Source organism: Eptatretus burgeri, chromosome 1, assembly GCF_056783735.1.
Source record: "Eptatretus burgeri isolate ZD-2024b chromosome 1, Ebu_testis_v1, whole genome shotgun sequence".
NCBI classification, from domain to species: Eukaryota; Metazoa; Chordata; class Myxini; order Myxiniformes; family Myxinidae; genus Eptatretus; species Eptatretus burgeri.
In genome coordinates, this window is record NC_140961.1 from 37824981 (window position 1) to 37845921 (window position 20941).

Sequence of the window (20941 nt, forward strand, 5' to 3'; positions counted from 1 at the left end):
CCAGGCTGATCCCCCAGCTGTCAAGTTGGACATCAAGGGTGTTACAATCCCTGTTGCTGACCCTCGAATCAACTGTCGTCCACCTTCGCTTGTGGAAACACGGGCTGCGGTGAACCAGTTGAAACGGGGCAAAGCTCCAGGGATCTGTGGCATCCATGCTGAACTTCTCAAGGCTGGTGGAAATGCTGCATTCGTGTCATTGCATGCAGTTTTGTGCTCTGCCTGGAACACAGGCATCATCCCAACTGACTGGAAGAGGGGCCTTGTTGTCCCTCTCTGGAAAGGGAAGGGTGATCGCCAAGACTGCAACAACTACCGAGGGGTGACGCTGCTCTCAGTGCCAGGCAAGGTCTTTGCTCGGATAATTCTTGATAGGGTTCGCCACCATCTGCTTGAGCACCAGCGTCCAGAGCAGTCAGGCTTTACACCAAAGAGGTCAACGATTGACCGTATCCTTGCCCTTCGTGTCCTCACCGAACGCAGACGAGAGTTTCGGCAGGGGCTGCTTGCAGCCTATGTTGATCTCTGTAAAGCGTTCGATTCAGTGAATCGGGATGTCCTCTGGAGGATTCTTGGTCTTCGTGGGGTGCCACCAAAACTGATCGATCTGATGTCTGAACTCTACGCTGGTACTGAGAGTGCTGTGAAGTGTGGTGGTACCATCTCTGACTTATTTCCAGTTGTTACTGGAGTTCCTCAGGGGTGTGTACTGGCCCCCACACTTTTCAGCACTTGTATGGACTCGATTCTTGGTGAGTATGTCGGAGAGATCAAGCTGCGGTGCATCATTTGGGAATGTCAAGATCTCGGACCTTGATTTTGCAGATGATGCAGTCATCTTTGTGGAGACTTTAGACATCCTCTTGGGGGCCCTCGCAGTGCTGAATGAGGAGTCGGAGCCGCTGGGATTACGGGTTTCTTGGGTCAAAACTAAGATCCAGGCTTTCGGTGACATCTTGGATGCTGCTGTCCTGTCTGTGTTTGTGTTTGTTTGTGGTGAGGATGTTGAGGTCGTGGAGACATTCACTTACCTTGGCAGTGATATTCATGTCTCTGCTGGCTGTGAGTCAGAGGTCAATAGACGTCTGGGTCGGGCCTGGGGAGTCATGGATTCACTGGATCATGGGGTGTGGCGCTGCCGGTACCTGTGCAGGATGAAAGTCCGAGTCTTCAGGTCCTTGGTACTTCCACTCTTGCTCTATGGATGCGAGACTTGGACTCTGACCAAGGATCTGAGATGGAGACTTAATTCCTTTGGTACCAGGTCTCTTCGGAGAATCCTTGGCTATCGCTGGTCGGATTTTGTGTCCAACGAGCGGTTGCTGAGAGAGACTCGGATGAGATGTGTTACCTGCATAGTCCGTGAGCGTCAGTTGCGGCTGTATGGACATGTGGCTCGTTTTCCTGACGCTGATCCTGCTCACCAGATTCTCTCAGCGAGGGAGTCTCATGAGTGGAGAAGGCCAGTGGGCCGACCACGTGCCTCGTGGTTGCAGCAGGTTGACCATCATCTCAAGGAGATGGGGATGGGCCTGGCATCTGCCTGGGGATGGCCAGACGGAGGCCCTTGGAGTATCGGCGGAAAGTGGACGCAGCGACACGCTGTTATGGCACATGCTCCCATACCTGACCTGACCTGTTTCCATGGTGTCAAGCTGAGCAAGGTGGGAGGCAGGGGAGCCAGACCAGAGAGGAGAGCAGTACTTCATCAAGCTGTGGATGAAGGCCTTGTCGGTGGATAGTTCATTTGTGCCAAGGAAGGACTTTGTACGACCGAGGATGTCCAGTAGGGGACTGGCTTTGGAGGCCAACTTGGAAATGTGGTTTTCCTAAGGAAGATCTTCGCTGATAGTGAGACCCAGGAGTTTGAGTGAATGAACTTCCACAAGAGGATTGCTGAGGCAGTAGATGGGGGGGGGGGGGTGGGGGGGGGGTTAGAGAGTGGGGGGTTGCCGGACGGTCCTTTCAGAGAGAGGGAGAGAGAGAGAGAGATTTGGTGAGATTTGGTGGCCCAGCTCTTTTCTGAGATCTGAGATGTACAATACTCTTTGCGTAGAGTTGGTGCTGCCCAAAGCAGTTTCTCTGCACGGGTTATGCTTGGCATTTTGCCGTTGCCTTCGCAGCAGCCAGTCAAAGCATGAATTTGTAATTTGTTCAGGTTGCCGGCGATAGCTTGCCGATTCTTCACGAAGGACACGGTAGGATCTTCATCGTCCATTAACTAACGATGACAGACATGAAGCCCAGTTTGACGTCCATCTCAGGTAAGGCACACACATTGATGAATCACCATGCCTGTGAAACACCAGGGTGACAGTTTATCGTTGGGTTGAGAATCAAACTCATCGTAGACAGCTCAGAGGTGAGTCGCACATTCCTACCATCCTCCAGCTCTTGTATCCTCATGTATCTGTATGATGCTTTGCTGTTGAATTATTGTTCAGTTGATTTCTATGTTTGCTGTTTGTTGTTTCCTCTGCCACCGAAGATGAAGGAGGTTATGTTTTCACCCCTTTCTGTCTGTCTGTTTGTTTGTCTGTTTGTTTTCTTGTTTGTCTATTTGTGTGCAGGATATCTCAAAAAGTTGTGGACGGATCTGGATGAAATTTGGGAGGTGGGTTGGGTGTGTGACAAGGACAAACTGATTAGATTTTGGTGAAGATCCAGATCCAGATACGAGGATTATTGAATTTTTTTTAAGTGAGCCTTCACCATTGAGAGACAGGGCTAAAAACTATATTGTACTGTATAGCACGATATTTTAAAAATGTAATGTGCCCGATATGTTCTCATGGATCAGGCATTGCGTGGAGGAGGTACGCGCTCTACCGAGTGCCCTTCTAGTTTTTCCTGTTATTTTTTGTTGTTGGTGTATTGAATGCTTTGCATGTGCCTTTGGAACTCGTCTTCTCAGAATTCCATGTCAATGTGTCAGTCGTTCTATTTTAGTAGTTACGGTGTACCGTAGACTCGTAGAGTGGGAAAAATTTTGAAAGGCAGAAAAACTTTGAACGTTTTCCCCAAAATGATTCTGTTGATTATTTTTTCAAGTTACTTGCTTTCAAAAAGCATTTTATAATGATGATATTTTCGAGATATTAATACTTATCTTTACTATAAATTATTTTCAGTGATTATTGCGTTTGTTCTGCAGTGAATTTCAAAATTGCAGCCTGAAATTGGCAGAAATTTCGTTGTGTAAACATCTACTTGCTCAAAGTTATGTGTATTAACATAAAATCCTTCAGTGTAACCACACCTTAACTTTATTAGTGATGAAGATGTGGACAACACTAACTTTCCCTGTAGTTTATAATTTTACAATAGCATAAGTTTGAAAAATTTGGGGCAACTTTGAACAATGTTCAATGTTGCACCATAGTACATTTTATGTTTGCTTGTACATAAATGTATGATTTGAAACGTGTTTAAAGTGTGCTCAAAGGCCATATAATCAAACAATAAACTGAATGAATATATTTTTAGGTGAAAAGACTGCCCGGAAAGGTGGTTGGAGCGTACAAAGAGCCTCTATAAGTATGCTAGCCATTCTGAAGACTAGCTAATTCAAGTCGTGAGAGCAGTGAATCCAGTGATCTCAGTTTAAGGAAAGTGAGTAAGAAATATGTCTCTAACATCTTATTGGGGAAGTTGGCACACAAAATTAATGGGAAACAGTACAGCAAACTGGGTCGTGACAGCTGTTTCAGCCTGGGAGTTTCGGTTTGACATGACTGACTTTTGCATATCCTTGTTTGTTCATACTTCTATAAACCCGGTCGAACTGTGTTGCTGTTGTTCAGTCATTTCTCCACATGATGCAGGTGTATTAATTCGTTAAATCATAGTCAAAAGGATTCGTGTTTAATCAAGTGCAATTAACTTTTTGAAAAACAAAAACATTTTCATGTTCAAAGTAGCCCCAGCAATGAGACAACTTTTAAAGCTACAAGATAAATAGCTACAAGCTACAAGATTTAAAGCTACACTGTTCATTCTGTATTCATTTGGCGCAAAATATTTTAAGTCATCCAATGTACAGGAGGTTTGTGACTGTTCCTTTGAACATCCACCTTTTGGAGATTAGATTGTCATGTATTCATGTCTTTGGTCATTCATTAGCTTCCTTCAAGGAGTCCAGGAGGACCAAGCAGCTTGAAGAGTGCTTGCCAAGTGGCTCAAGCACTCGAGGAAGCACTCCATTAGCTCGCTATCGTGTGCAGCCTGTGGATGCTAATGGCATCATTTTCTGGGGGCACGGCTGTGCCGCTGATGCAGTGCCCTCTATTAACAGTACAGCACATTTGTATACCCATTTCGCCGACCTCGGAAGGTTGACAGGCTGAGTCAACCTCACCTGGTGTTCATTCAATGGCCAACAGGGCTCGAACTCAGGACCCCAAGACCCCAAGATCATAATTATTTTTTTGTTCTCTTTAGTAGAAATACATCTCCTGCGATGGTGATCTTGTTAAGGGCTCCATATTGTTGGTTGGCGTATTATAGATCTATTTCTGAGACAATCTATATTATAAAGCAGGAGTGTGTTTGTCTGTCTGTCCGTCCGTCCCTGAAATGCTCCCTCAGTTTTGTGGCCAGCCCCGCCAAACTTCTTGTGGGACGTTTTGGGGTCCCAGCCGGTGTCCTTAGGTGGGTGAGAGTTTTCATAAACACCTCAATGCAATTATGATTTTGAATTTCGATCCAGACGAAGCTGCTCTCTCCAAATCGGTGGATTATAACATCAGAATGACGTTTCTCTTCGTATACCTCACGAGTGTTTGTAATATTGTATTTTGTTATGTTAATAGTGTAGTATCAATTTGTGATTGGAATGATGTTGTTCTGAATGAAAATGGAGATCGAGTTTAAAGGAGAATGAAGAGATAATGCGATCGTGTTTCCACCGGTGACATTCGCGGATTCGTCATTTGCAGATTCGCCATGTCATCATTGAAATACGTAGTTTACCTCACGAGTGTTTGTAATATTTGATTTTGTTATATTAATAGTACAGTATTAATTTGTGATTGGATTGAAAATGGAGATTGCGTTTAAAGGAGAATGAAGAGATAATGCGATCGTGTTTCCACCGGTGACATTCGCGGATTCGTCATTTGCAGATTCGCCATGACGTCATTGAAATACGTAGTTTACCTCACGAGTGTTTGTAATATTTGATTTTGTTATATTAATAGTACAGTATTAATTTGTGATTGGATTGAAAATGGAGATTGCGTTTAAAGGAGAATGAAGAGATAATGCGATCGTGTTTCCACCGGTGACATTCGCGGATTCGGTATTTGCAGATTCGCCACGACGTCATTGAAATCCGTAGTTTACTTCACGAGCGATTGTAACATTGTATTTTGTTGTGTTAATCCATTTACTTCTGTTGGGCTCAGCTGCACGAATCCTTTTGTCAAAGTCCTTCACGAACCGGCTCTCCAGCTCCCTTCCGTGCGTTGCACCGGTTCCTCGCTATTTAGATATTTCCACAATAAATAATCTCACATTGGTTCATTTCTGAGAAGGCTTTCATTATTATTATTATTATTATTATTATTATTATTATTATTATTATTATTATTATTATTATTATTATACGTTATTGTGTCATTTCAGATTCTGTTGTGTTTTTTCCAATTAGTTCTAAAATTTTGTTTTCCAACAAGTTTAACAGTCGAGGTGTATAGCGACTAAATTTTGGGAACTGCAGGTATTCCTCCTTTTAATTGTATTAAACTTAAATCGAAGTGGTGTCGTATATTAACGTGGTAGGGAGTGATAAATACCTTTTATATTACAAGGGCAAAGAGAGAGAGAATTGAAGCAACTGTAGCCACGTGATCAATCTATGCACCCGGGACGAGTCCAAACGTCGTCTTCCGTCGCTTTTCTCTTCAAATGGAACTCGAAAAAAGAAAATTCTCAAACCATTCCAGACTGCGGCCATGTACATTTATACGACTTTGAAACCGTCTCGAAAGTCCCATGGAACTGGCCTGAAGAAGGTGACTGCTTCCTTACTTGCTCGGATGGTGCCTCATTCGAGTTGTTACCATGGTAACGTTGTCATATTCGTGCCACCGATGATTTCAATGTTGTTTTTCTTGTCGTCCGAAATACTTTAGGTTTAAAAATGCTTTTATATGTCATGGCATTACTATTAGCGACTCACTGAAGGTATCCATTAGTCGTTTCTCAAGGAGAGGGACAGATCAAATATCTACACCTTATATTTATTTTGTCTGCACGTAGGATGGATGTACCAACTACATGCTTGCAGTGTGTGTGTGTGTGTGTGTGTGTGTGTGTGTGTGTGTGTGTGTGTGTGTGTGTGTGTGTGTGTGTGTGTGTGTGTGTGTGTGTGTGTGTGTTGTGCTTTATTTAAACTCGTACGGGCCCGTAGGTGAGTGCCAGTATGTGCAGCGTCTCTCTCTCTCTCTCTCTCTCTCTCTCTCTCTCTCTCTCTCTCTCTCTCTCTCTCTCTCTCTCTCTCTCTCTCTCTCTGTCTCTGTCTCTGTCTCTGTCTCTGTCTCTGTCTCTGTCTCTGTCTCTGTCTCTGTCTCTGTCTCTGTCTCTGTCTCTGTCTCTCACCTCGAAAAGGCACATCCGCGGGTCCCCAGCAATATTCCTGGCAAGTTTCAATCGTGCGAAAGAAATAATAATAAATAAATAAACATTAATTGTGATGTCATTCGTGATGACATCGCACCGTGTCCTGTCATTGGTCGACAGATAAATGGCCCTAACTTGGGAACCGCTGGTCCGATTAATATCAAACCTTGAAAAGCACATCCGCGGAGCTCCGGCAATATTCCTGGCAAGTTTCAATCAGATCGGACCGTCAATCGTGCAAAAAAAAGAATAAATAAACATTAATTGTGACGTCATTCGTGATGTCATAGCACCGTGTATTGTCATTGGTCGACAGATAAATGGCCGTAACTTGGGAACCGCTCATCCGATCGATATCAAACCTCGAAAAGGCACATCTGCGGGTCCCCGGAAATATTCCTGGCAAGTTTCAATCCGATCGGACCGGCGGTCGTCGAGAAACGGTGGTCGCAGACAGACAAACACACACACACACACACACACACACACACACACACACACACACACACACACACACACACACACACACACACACACACACACACACACACACACTGCTGGAATTATAGATAGATTATAATAGTGGTGCTAGGATTAATTTAATACTAGAATTCATTGATTAATACTCGATTAATATGTTTATTATTGATATTGTGAAGTCCACGGGACTTGAACACTCCCGCCAACGTAGAATGAGCCGAAACGATGGAGGCGGTTTATTTATTTATAACCCAAACATGGCGGTTCTAATCGCTCTACCGCAAACGGGACGAGGAAGGTGGCACGAGTCACTTTTCACTGAGTTGATGATGTTTATTTGTTTTTATTATTATCAGAAATAACAAGACTCGGCAAGAAGAGGGATCCGGGGTGATTCGACGGGATGGTGTGGGATCGGGCGTGGGGAAAAACACAGACAATTCCAATGAATATACAGTTCTCAATCCCTCTAAGGCGCCAAGCACACACACACACACACACACACACACACACACACACACACACACACACACACACACACACACACACACACACACACACACACACACACACACACACACACACACACACACACACACACACACACACACACACACAACGTAGCTATTTCTGGTGGTCAGGCTGGACCGTGGTGTGGACGCAACTGTCCCTGGATCGGCGCCGGACGAGCTGGCCTTGCTCTCGTCAGGGGGGCAGGAGAAACCGTGGTGCTGTCGACCTCCTGGTCTTGGCCCAAGTCCGCTCACAGCCTCCAGGGAACCAGTTCTGGCGCCAAGTTGCGAGCAGGAGAGGGAGGCAGGTCCGCCTGCCGTTCGACCCCGTACTCCGAGTCAGCAGAACCCCAGAGCCAACCAAGGTGAGGAACGAGGCTCAGCAAGGCTCCAAGACACGATCATAAACACGATTGAATCAGCACAACAACAAGGATGCTCCCCGCGCAACAGCCTCCCCACCAAAAAAACACGATCTTTTGGTTGTAATCTTCTTCCTCTTCCTTTTCGACCCCGAACAGAACCTTTTTATCCTCCTGTCCTCGTCACTTCCAATCGAGCCGTTTATTGGTCCACCGCCGTCGCCTTCTGCCAATCGTGATCACGGGGCGGAGCCATCCGCTGCACTGTCCTGTGACGTCACGGCCAGTCTCCAGAGAATACCAAAAGGGGTTTACGCAGACACACTTACCCTATCCCGTGTCCCTATCTAATTACGTGACATTTATCATTTCCCCCCTTGAAGAAATGAACATTTACTAGACAACTTATCACCACTGAATTGCTACTTATTACATCGAGATCCTGGTAAACTCGAACAGCATGGCATACCTAATTAAACATCCTAATTACCCTTTGAATGCATACCCCCCCCCCTCAAACGTAACACTGCCCCCTCCTCTGGTACCGCAGCTCCTGCAAGGTATATCACAGGCGCTACCGTACCAGCCTTAACACTTACTGACCTCACACCTAATTAACCTAACGAAATAAAGTAGGAGGGGCAATGGGCAGCGAGTCGCAGCTAACTTACCTATCCTGCTTAATGTACTACCCCCTTATGGCCTTATCCTCGCCTAAGCAATCATTCATTTTTTTTTATTTTTATTTTATTTTATTTTATCACATGAGAGCACTGAGCGAAGTTGCACTCCATCTTCTGGATCATCGCTCTTGCCCAGCACTCTTCCAGTGATCTGGGGAGGGGAAACAAAAGGTTCCACAAAAACACAACACTTATACTTTACATTCCTACTCTAAGCCTTAACGACACTATTCACAGGATATTTACACTTGACCGCCTCCCCCAGTGGATGCTAATAGACCCAGCGTTACCTGGGGAGCCAATTTTCAAATTTGTTTGCCCCAAAATTATGCGGACATCATGCCCTTGCTGCACATGTCAAGTTGTGCGGGATCGAGTGGGACTCACACATCTTCACAACACTCACACCATGGTCATCATCACATTTCTAGGTCATGGTCCTCATTTTAATCATGCAGGCTGAATCCCGTCATGGCCGTGGGGTGGGTTACCACAAGATGATGGGGGCGTCTCAGGTGCAACCATGCCCACAGGTAAGCTTTAGTCCAACCCGGACGTTTCTCCGCCCCGCTCCCTTTGATTCCCTCCCCCCTGGTAGCTATCAGCTCTAATCCCGTACAACACTCTGGAAGGGGTCTCACTGGCTCCTCTGGCCTTCCTGGGTCGCCAAGGTCCTACCCGCCTTGGTCGCCCAACCAGACCCTCTCCCAGTTGCCTCCAGACACTGTCACCATTAGCCACCAGGTGGTGAATCTCCTTGAAGGGGGTCGCAATTCCCGCTCACCGTGAGCTTCAGCAATCCCTGTGGACAAGCACATCATCCCCACCCACAAAACCCACATGACTCCCCCACCCCATCGGCCTTATATGTGACACCTGCATTTCTAACACTTCACCGACCATGACCTTCCCTGTTACCACACCATGCCCAATAAAAAAACAATGTGTGCACCATACATTTCACTTCTTCACTTAAAACAACTCACACAGCACTTCTCACCCGATCCACGCACCAGCCATTGGACAGCCACTCGTGCCCGCTTTGTTTCCAATTACCCACTGTCCCGATTGTCACTCTAAAACCCAGCAGAACTTACAAACCCATGCCAATTTTCCCACAATTCATTTTTTCCACCAAAGGAGGGCACTTCGCCACAATGTCAGCAGCCGAGCATGGCCATATATGCTCAGCCTGATCTAGTCTCCCGGACCCCCGACAGTGATCTCCAGACCTGACCTATGAAAGGGCATCTCGGATAGACCTGGCGGTTCAGCAGGAGGATTCATCCTCTCCGGGCTTGAAAGTCTATTGGAGGGTCTCTCCATCGCCGGGTACCGGCAATATCGTTGCATATGTACTCTTCGCCCGCACCGGAAACAACTCCCCATAAAAGGCCCCCGTCAGTATCGATGAAATGTCTCTTCCGGTTCCGGACCCCCTCGGCCATAATCAAATTGCTCTATTGGCTGGGCTGGACTCCGCCGCTTTGGCGCACCAACTACCGAATTACCCCTTATCAAACTTGACAGTTTCTGGCAAATTTCCTGAAACATTTGGGTAATGCCAATTTCTCCCAGCCCCCCTCCCTGATCCTGGATCTCCGCCTGTCGGATCGTCACCGATGGCCTCTCTGGAACCCGACCCGGCCGACTCCACGAGGCCAGCCTGGCCGCGCACTCGGCCGCTCGGTGAACGGTGGGTGGATCCTGTAACTCCACTCGCGCTCGGACCTCAGGGTCAGGGAGAGCAGTTAAAAATTTCTCTAGTGCCAGTCTGTCCCATGCCTCCACTGTAAGGTCCCGATACGCGATCCTGACTGATTGGTAAATGTCCTGTGCCAGCTCCTGCACTGTCTCACCCGGCTTTAATCTGTGGTGCTGGAGCTGGGCCCGCACCAGATCACAGTTTTCCGCGAACCCAAACCGACGGCTCAACGCCTCGCAAATGTGGGAGCTGGTCAACATCCCCTCCGCAATCACGTTTAACACATCTGCGGCTGGTCCCCGCAACGTTGCCACCAAATTCCCTGTACGTTCCCGCTCATTCCACCCGTTTAGTCGGGAAATGCACTCAAATTGCGTCAGAAAAGCTTCAACGCTCCCTGACCCGTCAAAATTTACCAGGGGGATCACTTTTACGGTGGCCCGCTTCTCAGTTTCTCCCTTGTCCGAATCCAGCCCAGGGATCAAACACCCTTGTGGCTGCGTATCCAATTTCGGAGCCCACTGTGGCCAAAGATGTTTTGTGGTGAGGGTCTCATGGGTCAATTTTGCCTCCTGTTCCAAACGTTGAATGGACCGATTCACCTCTTCCCGCAGGATCTTCTGGGCCCGCACAACCTCCTCCAAGGCTCCGTCGCGAGTTTGTAGCTGCTCCTCAACCAACCCGGACACTCTACTTACAAAAGACGGCTCTACCAGGCCTTTATCCAAGACTTCATCTTGGCTCATAATTTTATCTTGTTCGTCCAAACGAGCCTCCAATCCTTTTACCTCCTCCGCCAAATTCATCCCTTGCTTCCTCAGCTCTCCCCACTCTTCAACTTGCAGCTGCATACGAGCATCCACACAGGCACGATGACGTTCCAGGCTTTCATCCACTTTATCAACCCGAATGTTCATTGCATCAATTTTATCTACCAATTTTTTTCGTATATTTTCCCCCTCCAATGTAATTTCTACCTTTGTTTCCTCCAATCTATCCTCAAATTTACTTTGTATTTCCCCCAATTTAACATCCACACACTCCTGCATCTCAGTTTTCATTTTCTCCATCTTTTCCCCCAATTCATCCCTCATTAAATCAATCCGTGCACCCAACTGTACCCCATTACCCCCAATTGATCTGTCATTTCTGCCATTTGTGCCCCCTGTGCCGTCATTTTTGCCCCCTGTGCTGTAATTGCACTCATTAAACGTTCCAACATTGTCCAGATCGTCATCGTGCCGGTTTCCGGCGCTGCCGGCTCCGTTACGGGCGATGAAGCACGGTCCACGCTCGGAATGGGGGAGGTTCCAACCCTACCCCCGTCTCTCCCTTCTTCCCCCGACTCGCTGCCAGACACGTGGCCTTCCTCCTCAAACATCTGCACATCCGCCATGGTGCAGAAGTCCCGTTTGCCGCCAATTAATTTAAGTTTGAAAAATCCCGCCAAAATTTTCCCGCGCTCGCGCGCTTTTCTGTAGTAATTTTGTATTCCAATTCGTGGCGAGATTTTAATCCTGGTATATAATTTAGAGGGGTTCGAACATCCAACACCCTGACACCAATGTGACGTCCACGGGACTTGAACAGTCCCGCCAACGTAGAATGAGCCGAAACGATGGAGGCGGTTTATTTATTTATAACCCAAACATGGCGGTTCTAATCGCTCTACCACAAACGGGACGAGGAAGGTGGCACGAGTCACTTTTCACTGAGTTGATGATGTTTATTAGTTTTTACTATTAAGCAGAAATAACAAGACTCGGCAAGAAGAGGGATCCGGGGCGATTCGAAGGGATGGTGTGGGATCGGGCGTGGGGAAAAACACAGACAATTCCAATGAATATAGAGATCTCAATCCTTCTAAGACGCCAAGCACACACACACACACACACACACACACACACACACACACACACACACACACACACACACACACACACACACACACACACACACACACACACACACACACACACACACACACACAACGTAGCTATTTCTGGTGGTCAGGCTGGACCGTGGTGTGGACGCAACTGTCCCTGGATCGGCGCCGGACGAGCTGGCCTTGCTCTCGTCAGGGGGGTCAGGAGAAACCATGGTGCTGTCGACCTCCTGGTCTTGGCCCAAGTCCGCTCATAGCCGCCAGGGAACCAGTTCTGGCGCCAAGTTGCGAGCAGGAGAGGGAGGCAGGTCCGCCCGCCGTTCGACCCCGTACTCCGAGTGAGCAGAACCCCAGAGCCAACCAAGGTGAGGCACGAGGCTCAGCAAGGCTCCAAGACACGATCAAGAACACGATCGAATCAGCACAACAACAAGGATGCTCCCCACGCAACAGCCTCCCCACCAAAAAAACACGATCTTTTGGTTGTAATCTTCTTCCTCTTCCTTTTCGACCCTGAACAGAACCTTTTTATCCTCCTGTCCTCGTCACTTCCAATCGAGCCGTTTATTGGCCCACCGCCGTCGCCTTCTGCCAATCGTGATGAAGGGGCGGAGCCATCCGCTGCACTGTCCTGTGACGTCACGGCCAGTCTCCAGAGAATACCAAAAGGGGTTTACGCAGACACACTTACCCTATCCCGTGTCCCTATCTAATTACGTGACAATTATCATTTCCCCCCTTGAAGAAATGAACATTTACTAGACAACTTATCACCATTGAATTGCTACTTATTACATCGAGATCCTGGTAAACTCGAACAGCATGGCATACCTAATTAAACATCCTAATTACCCTTTGAATGCATACCCCCCCCTCAAACGTAACAATATGTTTATGATTGGTATGTTATTATTGATTAATATGCTTGTATAATCAATAAAATACGTTTTCTTTTTCATTACTGTATACCTACTTTTGCAGCCCCCTGTGTATATATATATATATATATATATATATATATATATATATATATATATATATATATATATATATATATATATATATATATATATATATATATATATATATATATATATATATAGATAGATAGATACGACTAAAGATGATGGAACGATTTTCCATACGACAAGGTGCCCCACAGAAAACCACGAAATTTGAGATTTATTTTACCATATCAACAAACTTACATATAATAAAGTGTATCTTTGTTTTACACTACATCTAAGTTTGCTTTTGTTTTGTTTGAAAATAAAGTGTATCTTTGTTTTACCCTACATCTAAGTTTGCTCTTGTTTAGTTTTAAACATACTGTACCAAATTTCCTGGTTTTCTGTGGGGCACCCTGTATAAGAGAGCCATGTGTGTCACCATGTTTCTCAGAGATGGCTGAATGAATCTTCGTCAAACTTTCACGGGTTCATCAGTGAGTGCCAGGGAGTTTTAGGGGAAAAACAAAAATCAAAAATTTTGAATAAAAAAGTTGTATTTTTTTGGGCTGGTGGCGGGGAGGGGGTATTTGTTTTTTATCGCTATGGAGTGCCAGTACTGTGCAGAAACATCAATGGTACATTAACGAGCATCCATTCGACGAATAATATCTAACTCCACTTCTAAGGTAACGCTTTTACAATGCCTCTTAGCCAACAATCTAGAATGTGTTTACAAAGTCCCGTTACCTCCTCCGCAGAACTTGAATGAATATAATCGACACCCAATAGGTATAAATGTAAACTATGAATACACAAAACTTTTATTGTCATACACACCAAAGTATTAACATGAACATATATAAACGAAACGTACCAGGGTAGATGATGATTGGGGGGGGGGGGGTTCAGGTGAAGCCAGGGGGAGAGGGTAACTGGACTTTGTGACCACTCTGTCAGGTACAGTACATTCCTCTTTGTGCGAAGTTGATTTTGCGATCTCTTGGTTTTGGGTCTCATGGTCGGCACTTGACAGTTGCAATTCCATGGGGTTTCCGCAAATCTCATAAGATTGTGAGTTGAACAGGCGACCATGACAGGCCATTTTTAAATTGCTCTATTGTGTCGAAGCGTATTATATGGAGTGGAGCTACAGTGTCTATAGAAAGTGTACACCCCCTTTCAAATAATTCACCTTTTGTTGCCTTATAGCCTGGAATGAAATTGCATTAAATGAGACTTCTTCCACCTTTATTAACACATTGTATCCCACAGCTTCCAAGTGAGAAACATTCTACAAATTTCAGAAAATTAATTAAAATATTAAAGCAAATTATCTTAGTTGGATAAGTATCCATACCCCCCCCCCCCCAAGTTAATACTTGCTAGAAACACCTTTGACAGCAATTACAGCTGTGAGTCTGTTGGTATCGCTCTCTACCAACTTTGCACATCTTGATTGGGCAATATTTGTCCATTCTTCTGTACAAAACTGTTCAAGCTCATTCAAGTTGTGTGGGGAGTGTTGATGGACAACAATCTTCATCATGCCACAAACTTTTGATTGGATTTGAGTCGGGGCTCTGACTGGGCCACTCTTGGACCTTTATGTTTTTGTTCCTTAGCCACTCAAGTGTAGCTTTGGCTGTGTGCTTTGGGTCGTTGTCATGGTGAAAGGTGAATTTCCGTCCCAATTTCAGCTTTCTTGCAGAGGGCAGCAGGTTTTCCTCTTGGATTTTTCTGTATTTTTCTCCATCCATTTTCCCTTCCATCCTGACAAGTGCCCCAGTCCCTGCTAATGTGAAAATCTCCCGAACATGATGCTGCCACCACCATGCTTCACAGTAGCGATGGTGTTCTTTGGGTGATTTGCTGTGTTGGGTTTGCACCAAACGTAACGTTTTGCATTTAGGCCAAAAAGTTTCATCTTGGTTTCATCAGACCACAAAACTTTTTGCCACAGGTCTTCAGAATCTCTGGAGTGTTTTTTTTTTTTTTACATAACTCAAACAGGACTCAAGGTGGACTTTTTTGAGTAAGGGCTTCCTTCATCCCACCTACCTGTACAGGCCAGACTTGTGGAGTGCTTGGGATATTGTTGTCACATGCACACAGGGACCAGTCTTTGCTATAAAGGCATGGAGCTCATTCAAAGTTGCCATTGGCCTGTTGGTAGCCTCTCTGATCAGTCTTCAACTTTCCTGGTCATCCAGTTTGGAGGGATGGCCTGATTTCAGCAGGGTCTTGGTGATACCATATGCCTTCCACTTCTTAATGATTCTCTTGACTGTGCTCCAAGGTTTTTTTCAAGGCCTTTGAAATATTTTTATACCCATCCCCTGATCTGTGCCTTTCCACAACTTTATCCCGGAGGTGTTTTGAAAGCTCCTTGGTGTTCATGGTTGAGTCTTTGTTGTGAAATGCCATACCCAGCAGAGGCAACCTACAAGAACAGCTGATTTTATTCTGAAATAATCAGAATCACTTCAATTTAACACAGGTGGAGGCCAATTAACTTGGTGTGTGATTTTGAAGCTGATTGGTTATACCTGAGCTAATTACCTCCACCACCGAAGGTGAAGGAGGTGATGTTTTCACCCCTTTCTGTCTGTTTGTTTGTGTATAGGATCTCTCAAAAAGTTGTGGATGGATCCGGATGAAATTTTGTGGGCAGGTTGGGTGTGTGACAAGGCTGAACTGATTAGATTTTGCTGAAGATCTGGATCCAGATCTCACTTCTATAATTTTTTAAGTTATTCTTCACCGTTGAGAGATAGGGCGAAACCGACATAAAGCATGATATCTCAAAAAGTTATGGACGGATTTGGATGAAACTTGGTGGGCAGGTTGGGTGTGTGACCACGCCAAATTCATTTGATTTTGGTGAAAATGCGAATCCGGATCCGACTACTAGAAATCTTTAAGTGATCCTTTACCATTGAGAGATTGTGCTAAACTGATATATAGCACGATATCTTTAAAAGCTGTCGATGGATTCGGATGAAACTTGGTGGACAGGTTGGGGGTGTGGTAAGGACGAATTGATTCGATTTTGGTGACTATCCGAATCTGGATCCGGATGCAAGAAGTATTTAATTTTCAAAGTGATTCTCCACCATTGAGAGGTAAGGCCAAAAACGATATTGTTGCGGTTCTGCAAAACCGCATGCCTCTAAAGCAATGGCACCCAACATACAGTGATCCCCAGGCAGTTATTTCATTAGTCTTTGTGCAGTCGGACCTTCCCCTCATGTCCAGTTGGTTAATGGGACGAAGTGTGTTGCGTGGGTCTAATAGTTAGGTCTATTAACTATATCTCTATCTTCAATTCTGATTTCTATTCCAACCCTTTCCTTTTAGCCATGGTACAAGGCAAGCAAGCAAGCACACACACCATGCAAAATGCAATGAGTAGTAAGCACACGACGATGCCTCCCGTGACTTGGAACCAACAAACTTCCTCCATTAAAAACACTACATAGTGCACAGCACAAGCATGGCACGCCATTATTTCATTCAAATCTGCGTGTCAATCTCCAACGGCATCTCAACTTGCTCACCCCCCGCTCACCAAAAACTCACCACTTTGACCACCAACACCTCCCACACACGGGAAAAATATTCCTGCACCACCTCGTACCTTTGTATCGATACAATTCGCCACTAAACAGAGGCGTGCAACATAACTCAGGCTGTACTCGAACCGCGTGATGCGGGGACGAGCAATGGATGTTAATAGCACGTAGTGTTAATAGCAATGGATGTTAATAGATGAGCAATGTGTGTGTGTGTGTGTGTGTGTGTGTGTGTGTGTGTGTGTGTGTGTGTGTGTGTGTGTGTGTGTGTGTGTGTGTGTGAGATGGCGCCTATCGTAGCATAAGTTAAGATTGTAGAAGTTCTAACGGACTAAGTCTGCTGTGTGTCTGCTTTTGTAAATTGCTTGCCTTTTGTCGCACCCCACAAATTCCTTGCTTTCCCTGCTGTAAACACCAAGAAACCCAATTTACTGTGTCACATACCTTTCCTCGGTTGATTGTAAATATATGCTGGTGTAGAAATGTTCTCAGCTCATTTTCATCTTTTCCTTCATTGGTCCAGCATTGTTCGTATTCTATACTAGCCTAGCCGGGACGTTATCCCCGAACGATCTGTTTTTCTAGCCGGTACATCCTTGGGTAGTTACGCTCAGCTGCATCTGATCCGGTAAGGTGATCCGGTTTGAACAAGGCGTACCGAGGGTCTGTCCCCCCGGTAATTGGTTCACGTGACCATTAGATAACCGGTATTCATTATACGGAGGACCCTAAGTCACATTGTTGAGTTGTTGTCGTTCATGGTCGATTAGCGACTCACCGCGTCGCGGAGTTATTCGTGTGCGATGGCCTGCAATTCCGGAGAGTCTGGTGGGAACCCGAGGTCGCTTCCCCTCTCATGGTCTTCTCACCCCCGACAATATATAACATGATATTTTAAAAATGTTTTGGGCCCGATATATTCTCATGGATCAGGCATTGCGTGGCGGAGGTATGCGCTCTACCGAGTGCCCTTCTCGCTTACAATTGCTATTACTGTGTAAGGAGGGTGGACACTTTTACAACCGAGATATTCTAGTTTTTGTATTTTTAATTAATTATCTGAAATTTGTAGAATTTGTTTTTCAATTGGAAGTTGTGGTTTACAAAATGCAAATAGAGTTGTGAAAAGTCCGATTTAATTTAATGCATTTTAATTCCAGTCTATAAGGCAACAAAAGGTGAAAATTTTGAAGGGGAGGTAGACTTTCTTCAAGCACTCTATGTGAAAAGTAATATTGAATGATTCCCAACCCCATTCCTTAGTTGGTGTGGGAAAGTGTTTTAGACCCTCACAAAAAATAGACCGAGCAACACCAGGTACCCCTGCTAGTATCTAATAAAGAAGTTGTTTTCTTAAAATTACCAATGATTGACCAGACAAAATCTTGACTGACAGATAACCGGTGATTTTTAAAATTAGAAGGAAATTGTAGATGTTGAGGAAGAAAGTGTTCGATCCAGCGCATATTTGTTAAATCAATGATGAATACCTGTTATCTTAACCTGAAAGGCAGGAGCAAATTTATTGGCTAGTGGTGGAGATGGAGTCAATGGAATCGACCCTTTTTAAAAGCCTAACAACAGCAGGGAACTAGAACGGCACTTGGTGGAGCATATACCTCCACCAGGCTGAACAGTTTACGTTTTGTATCTCACTGATGGGCTGGATCTGCAACTGGGCCTGAACCAAAATCCAATCAGCTTGTTCTTGTCACCTACCAAATTCGTCCAGTTTTGTCGTAATCCGTCCAGAACGTTTTTTGAGATATTGTGATATATATCGTTTTTGGCTATCTCTCCATTGAGAAGAATCACTTGATAAATTCAGTATCCGGATCCTCACTAAAATCGAATCAATTTGTCTTTGACGCACACCCAACCTGTCCTGCACGTTTCGTCCAAATCTGTGCATAACTTTTTGATATATCCTGCTTTTTGATATTAACAAACAAACAGGGGTGAAAACATAACCTCCGTCCACCTTCGGCGGCAGAGGTAACAAAGCGCACACAACAAGTGCGTCCATCCTTCAGCAAGTTAGAAAACACCATGCTATAACCACATGGCCAAACTATCTAGCTAGTCTCCTCCCATAATGTCTTGGTGGCACCGATGTTTGAGGTAAGGCAGAATCTCTTCTCGGTGTCTGCCTTACAATCTCATGCACTCAACCTATCATATTCTTTCTCCACCTTACTCCGTCATAACCATTAACGTCCTGACACTGTGTCTTTCATGCCCGAGAAGATAGAGAAAGTTCTGTCCTCATCAATGATGAGCCCAGAGGGTGATAGTGACCATGTTCTCAATTCCTACTCTGTGGCTGTTGCTTCTCTGTCCGCTCTCTTCATTCTATCCTTCTCCTTTGGCCACCTCCTGTCCGCATTCATGTGAACTCTTATTACTCCCATTCATAAGAAGGACGCATAAACAGATTCTCTCAATGATAGGCCGGTAGGCTTACCCACAATTGCATGCAAAGTCATGGAATCCATCATCGCTGCCAACGTCGTCTTTCCTCTTTTCAAACAACCTGATCTGTCACCAGCAATTTGGATTCCCAGCCATGATATGATGGACATGCTGCTGTTTCTCTCTCAGCAATCATTGGAGGCCCAAAATCTCTAGCAAAGGGTCAGGACTGCATCCCTGGATGTATCTCGAGCATTCAATAGTCTGATATCCCTCCATGATTACCATGCTTGTTTTTTTCCAACATACAAGGCTGCCATCCTACCCAGATTTCTGAATTCCTCAACTCGCAATGTGTTGCTGTCAATTGAATCCCGACCTCTCTTCTGCCAGTGGAGGCTAGAATGCCCCAATACAGCATTTTAGGCCCAGTTAATCCAACCCGCTTTTTTTATAGGTTTTTTTTTCTCGTCTCTCTCCTCATCCCCTTGCTTCTTGCATCTCCTCTGCTACCGCACTGAGTACGAAGGTCAGGTCAGGTATGGGAGCATGTGCCAGAACAGCGCGTCGCTGCGTCCACTTTCCGCCGGTACTCCAGGGGCCTCCGTCTGGCCATCCCCCAGGCAGATGCCAGGCCCATCCCCATCTCCTTGAGATGATGGTCAACCTGCTGCAACCACGAGGCATGTGGTCGGCCCACTGGCCTCCTCCACTCATGAGACTCCCTCGCTGAGAGAATCTGGTGAGCAGGATCAGCGTCAGGAAAACGAGCCACATGTCCATACAGCCGCAACTGACGCTCACGGACTATGCAGGTAACAAATCTCATCTGAGTCTCTCTCAGCAACCGCTCGTTGGACACAAAATCCGACCAGCGATAGCCAAGGATTCTCCGAAGAGACCTGGTACCAAAGGAATTAAGTCTCCATCTCAGATCCTTGGTCAGAGTCCAAGTCTCGCATCCATAGAGCAAGACTGGAAGTACCAAGGACCCGAAGACTCGGACTTTCGTCCTCCCGCACAGGTACCGGCAGCGCCACACCCCATGATCCAGTGAATCCATGACTCCCCAGGCCCGACCCAGACGTCGATTGACCTCTGACTCACAGCCAGCAGAGACATGAATATCACTGCCAAGGTAAGTGAATCTCTCCATGACCTCAACATCCTCACCACAAACAGACACAGACAGGAGAGCAGCATCCAAGATGTCACCGAAAGCCTGGATCTTAGTTTTGACCCAAGAAACCCGTAATCCCAGCGGCTCCGACTCCTCTTTCAGCACCTCGAGGGTCCCCAAAAGGATATCTAAATTCTCCGCAAAGATGACTGCATCATCTGCAAAATCAAGGTCCGAGATCTTGACATTCCCAAACGATGCACCGCAGCTTGATCTCTCCGACATCCTCCCTAAAATCCAGTCCATACAAGTGCTGAAAAGTGTGGGGGCCAGTACACACCCCTGACGAACTCCAGTAACAACTGGAAATAAGTCAGAGATGGTACCACCACACTTCACAGCACTCTCAGTACCAGAGTAGAGTTCAGACATCGGATCGATCAGTTTTGGTGGAACCCCACGAAGACCAAGAATCCTCCAGAGGACATCCCGATTCACTGAATCGAACGCTTTACAGAGATCAACATAGGCTGCAAGCAGCCCCTGCCGAAACTCTCGTCTGCATTCGGTGAGGACATGAAGGGCAAGGATACGGTCAATCCTTGACCTCTTTGGTGTAAAGCCTGACTGCTCTGGACG

The 20941-nt window shown here is 45.8% G+C and overlaps 1 protein-coding gene across 3 annotated transcripts in view; it reads left to right on the forward strand.

Moving 5' to 3' along the window:
- The window catches only part of ARL13B (ARF like GTPase 13B), a 116147-nt gene that overhangs the window by 5075 nt on the left and 90131 nt on the right, over positions 1–20941 (forward strand). Inside the window, exon 1 of one of the 3 annotated variants that reach the window (XM_085879837.1) lies at positions 5748–6066. The exons of 1 other annotated variant lie outside the window; for it this stretch is intronic. In XM_085879837.1, the coding sequence (XP_085735963.1) occupies positions 6064–6066 (3 nt within the window). In that variant the 5' untranslated portion in view covers positions 5748–6063. Of the gene's footprint in view, positions 1–5747; positions 6067–20941 lie in introns of those variants that run through there. One more of the 3 variants, XM_085879834.1, reaches the window with a different exon arrangement.